General features: G+C 49.2%; 1 protein-coding gene across 16 annotated transcripts in view; it reads left to right on the plus strand.

Moving 5' to 3' along the window:
* kmt2ca (lysine (K)-specific methyltransferase 2Ca) overlaps nt 1–5,000 on the plus strand; it is a 191,174-nt gene that overhangs the window by 126,187 nt on the left and 59,987 nt on the right. For all 16 annotated transcript variants that reach the window (XM_083543047.1, XM_083543040.1, XM_083543041.1 and 13 more), the window contains one exon: nt 4,704–4,868. In XM_083543047.1, coding sequence (XP_083399173.1) covers nt 4,704–4,868 — 165 coding nt within the window. The remainder of the gene's footprint in view (nt 1–4,703; nt 4,869–5,000) is intronic.

Consider the following 5,000-nt stretch of genomic DNA (forward strand, 5'->3'; position numbering starts at 1 on the left):
CTCAAATCTCAGCTGTCACTGCTCAGCTTTCTTCTCAGCTCTCACTGTTAAGCTTTCATCTTAGCTCTCACTGCTCAGTTCTCTCAGCTCAGCTTTCTTCTCAGCTCTTAACTATCAGCTCTCACTGCTCAGCTCTCACTGCTTAGCACTCATTGCTTAGCTCAGCTATCTCAGCTCAGCTCTCAGTGCTTAGCTTTCAGTTTAGCTCTTAACTCTTAGCTCAGCTCTCAACTCTTAGCTCAACTCTCAACTTTCAACTCAGCTCTCAGCTCACCTCTCAACTCACTTTTCAACTCTCAGTTCTCGGCTCTTACTGCTCAGCTCTTAACTCTCAGCTCTCACTGCTCAGCTCTCAGCTCAGCTCCCACTGTTTAACTCTCAACTCAGCTTTTAACTCTCTGCTCAGCTTTTACTGCTCAGCTTTCACTGCTCAGCTCTTAACTCGGCTCAGTTCTTACTGCTCAGCTCTCAGCTCAGCTCTTAACTTTTAGCTCAACTCTCACTGCCCAGCTCTCATTGCTCAGCTTTCGTGGCTTAGCTCAACTCTCAGCTCTTAACTCTCAGCTCTCACTGCTCAGCTCTCAACTTACTTCTCATCGCTCATCTCTCAGTTCTCATCTCTCAGTTCTCATCTCTCAGTTCTCATCTCTCAGTTCTCATCTCTCAGTTCTCATCTCTCAGTTCTCATCTCTCAGTTCTCATCTCTCAGTTCTCATCTCTGTTCTCAGCTCTGTTCTCAGCTCTCACTGCTCATTTCTCACTGCTCATCTTTCAGTTCAGCTCTCAGCTTTCAGCTCAGCTCCCAGCTCAGCTCTCACTGTTTATCTCTCAACTTAGCTTTTAACTCTCTGCTCAGCTCTTAACTTGGCTCAGCTCTCACTGCTCAGCTCTCACTGCTTAGCTCAACTCTCAGCTCTCTACTCAGCTCTCAACTCTGTCCTCAACTCTGTTATTAACTCCCTTTTAACTCCCTGCTCAGCTCTCACTGCTCCGCTCTCAACTTTCAACTCTCACTGCTCAGCTCTTACTTCTCTGCTCTCACTGTTTAGCTCTCACTGCTCTGCTCTCACTGCTCTGATCTCAACTCTCAGCTCTCACTGCACAACTCTCAGCTTTTACTGCTCAGCTCTCTACTTAGCTCTTTTCTCAGCTTTTAGCTCAGCTCTCACTGTTTAACTATCAACTCAGCTTTTAACTCACTGCTCAGCTCTCACTGCTCAGCTCTCACTGCTCAGCTCTCACTGCTCAGCTCTCACTGCTCAGCTCTCACTGCTCAGCTCTCACTGCTCAGCGCTCAGCTCAGCTCTTAACTTTCAGCTCAGCTCTCATTGCTCAGCTCTCATGGCTCAGCTCAACTCTCAGCTCTCTACTCAACTCTCAGGTCTCAACTTAGCTTTTGCTGTTCAGCTTTCACTGCACAACTCTCAACTCTCAGCTGTCACTGCTCAGCTCTCTTCTCAGCTTTTACTCTTAAGGTCTCAACTTAGCTCTTAACTTTCAGCTCAGCTCTCACTACTAAGCTCTTAACTCTCAGCTCTCTTCTCAGCTCTTAACTCTCAGTTCTCACTGCTCAGCTCAGCTCTCACTGCTTAGCACTCATTGCTTAGCTCAGCTATCTCAGCTCAGCTCTTAGTGCCTAGCTTTCAGCTTAGCTCTCAACTCTTAGATCAGCTCTCAACTCTTAGCTCAGCTCTCAACTCTTAGCACAACTCTCAGCTCAGCTCTCAGCTCACCTCTCAACTCACTTTTCAACTCTGTTCTCGGCTCTCACTGCTCAGCTCTTAACTCTCAGCTCTCACTGCTCAGCTCTCAACTCAGCTTTTAACTCTCTGCTCAGCTTTCACTGCTCAGCTCTTAACTCAGCTCAGCTCTCATTGCTCAGCTCCCACTGCTCAGTTCTCACTGCTCAGCTCTCAGCTCAGCACTTAACTTTTAGCTCAGCTCTCACTGCTCAGCTCTCACTGCTCAGCTCTTGTGGCTTAGCTCAACTCTCAGCTCTCTACTTAGCTCTCAACTCTTAGTCCTCAACTCCCAGTTCTCAACTCTCCCTGCTCAGCTCTCCCTGCTCAGCTCTCCCTGCTCAGCTCTCACTGCTCAGCTCTCAACTCTCAGCTCTCAACTCTCAGCTCTCAACTCTCAGCTCTTAACTCTCAGCTCTCAACTCTCAGCTCTTAACTCTCAGCTCTTAACTCTCAGCTCTCACTGCTCAGCTCTCAACTTACTTCTAAGCTCTCAACTTACTTCTAAGCTCTCAACTTACTTCTCAGCTCTCACTTCTCAGCTCTCACTTCTCAGCTCTCACTGCTCAGCTCTCACTGCTCAGCTCTCAGCTTACTTCTCAGCTCTCACTGCTCAGCTCTCACTGCTCATTTCTCACTGCTCAGCCCTCTTCTCAGCTTTCAGCTCAGCTCCCAGCTCAGCTCTCACTGTTTATCTCTCAACTCAGCTTTTAACTCTCTGCTCAGCTCTCAACTCGGCTCAGCTTTCACTGCTCAGCTCTCACTGCTCAGCTCTTAACTTTCAGCTCGGCTCTCACTGCTCAGCTCTCATGGCTTAGCTCAACTCCCAGCTCTCTACTTAGCTCTCTACTCAGCTCTCAACTCTCGGTCCTTACCTCTGTTATTAACTCCCTTTTAACTCCCTGCTCAGCTCTCAACTCAGCTTAGCTTTCAGCTCAGCTGTCAACTCTCAGCTCAGCTCTCAACTCAGTTCAGCTCTCAGCTCAGCTCACACTGTTTAACTCTCAACTCAGCTTTTAACTCACTGCTTAGCTTTCACTGCTCAGCTCTTAAATTTTAGCTCAGCTCGGCTCAGCTCAACTCTCAGCTCTCTACTCAACTCTGAACTCTCAGTTCTCAACTCAGCTCTAACTGCTCAGCTCTCACTGCTCAACTCTCAGCTCTCACTGCTCAACTCTCAGCTCTCACTGCTCAGCTCTCAGCTTACTTCTCAGCTCTCACTGCTCAGCTCTCACTGCTCATTTCTCACTGCTTAGCCCTCTTCTCAGCTTTCAGCTCAGCTCCCAGCTCAGCTCTCACTGTTTATCTCTCAACTCAGCTTTTAACTCTCTGCTCAGCTCTCAACTCGGCTCAGCTTTCACTGCTCAGCTCTCACTGCTCAGCTCTTAACTTTCAGCTCGGCTCTCACTGCTCAGCTCTCATGGCTTAGCTCAACTCCCAGCTCTCTACTTAGCTCTCTACTCAGCTCTCAACTCTCGGTCCTTACCTCTGTTATTAACTCCCTTTTAACTCCCTGCTCAGCTCTCAACTCAGCTTAGCTTTCAGCTCAGCTGTCAACTCTCAGCTCAGCTCTCAACTCAGTTCAGCTCTCAGCTCAGCTCACACTGTTTAACTCTCAACTCAGCTTTTAACTCACTACTTAGCTTTCACTGCTCAGCTCTTAAATTTTAGCTCAGCTCGGCTCAGCTCAACTCTCAGCTCTCTACTCAACTCTGAACTCTCAGTTCTCAACTCAGCTCTAACTGCTCAGCTCTCACTGCTCAACTCTCAGCTCTCACTGCTCAACTCTCAGCTCTCACTGCTCAGCTCTCACTGCTCAGCTCTCACTGCTCAGCTCTCACTGCATAGCTCTCTGCTCTCACTGCATAGCTCTCTGCTCTCACTGCATAGCTCTCAGCTCTCACTGCTCAGCTCTCTGCTTAGCTCTCAACTCAGGTCTCACTGCTCAGCTCTCAACTCTCAGCTCAGCTCTCACTACTAAGCTCTTAACTCTCAGCTCTCACTGCTCAGCTCTCTCAGCTCAGCTATCTTCTCAGCTCTTAACTCTCAGCTCTCACTGCTCAGCTCAGCACTCACTGCTTAGCACTCACTGCTCAGCTCTCACTGCTCAGCTCTCACTGCATAGCTCTCTGCTCTCACTGCATAGCTCTCTGCTCTCACTGCATAGCTCTCAGCTCTCACTGCTCAGCTCTCTGCTTAGCTCTCAACTCAGGTCTCACTGCTCAGCTCTCAACTCTCAGCTCAGCTCTCACTACTAAGCTCTTAACTCTCAGCTCTCACTGCTCAGCTCTCTCAGCTCAGCTATCTTCTCAGCTCTTAACTCTCAGCTCTCACTGCTCAGCTCAGCACTCACTGCTTAGCACTCACTGCTTAGCACTCACTGCTTAGCACTCACTGCTTAGCACTCACTGCTTAGCACTCACTGCTTAGCACTCACTGCTTAGCACTCACTGCTTAGCACTCACTGCTTAGCTCAGCTATCTCAGCTCAGCTCTCAAAGCTCAACTCTCAGTTCTCAACTCTGTTTTTAGCTGTTAGCTCAGCTTTCACTGCTCAGCTCTCAATGCTCAGCTCTCACTGCTCAGCTCTCAATGCTCAGCTCTCACTGCTCACTGCTCAGCTCAGCTCTCAACTCTTAGCTCTCAACTCTCAGCTCTCAACTGTCTCAGCTCAGCTCTCAATTCTTAGCTCTGCTCTTAGCTCAGCTTTACTGTTCAGCTTAGCTTCCATCTCTCACTGCTCAGCTTGGCTCTCAGTCTGACTGCTCATCTCTTACTGCTCATCTCTCACTGCTCAGCTCTCACTGCTCGCCTCTCATTGCTCGGCTGTCAGCTCTCAGGTCAGGTCTCAACCCAGGTCTCACTGCTCGTGTGTATCTTTTTTTCTCTTATTTGTGTAAATACAAATGAATATATGTATATATATTAACCCCTTTGTCTCCCTCTCTGTGTGTCTTGCCCCCAGGTGTGTGTTGTGTACTCAGTGTGGCGCCACGTCCCCCGGGCTGCGCTGTGATTGGCAGAATAACTACACACAGTGTGGTCCGTGTGCCAGCCTGGCCGTGTGCCCGGTGTGTGTGCGCACCTACAGGGAGGACGAGCTGATCCTGCAGTGCCGCCAGTGTGACAGGTGGGTACAGCAGCGAGAAACGAGGAGCACAGAGATAAATCTCAGTGAGACGAGGACGAGCTCGTTATCTGGGCTTTTCTTCTGCTTATACACCTGTCTACTACTCACAAGCGTCTCTAGTGGGCGTGGCTA

Source organism: Silurus aristotelis (assembly GCF_946808225.1).
Source record: "Silurus aristotelis genome assembly, chromosome: 1".
Classification (NCBI taxonomy): domain Eukaryota; kingdom Metazoa; phylum Chordata; class Actinopteri; order Siluriformes; family Siluridae; genus Silurus; species Silurus aristotelis.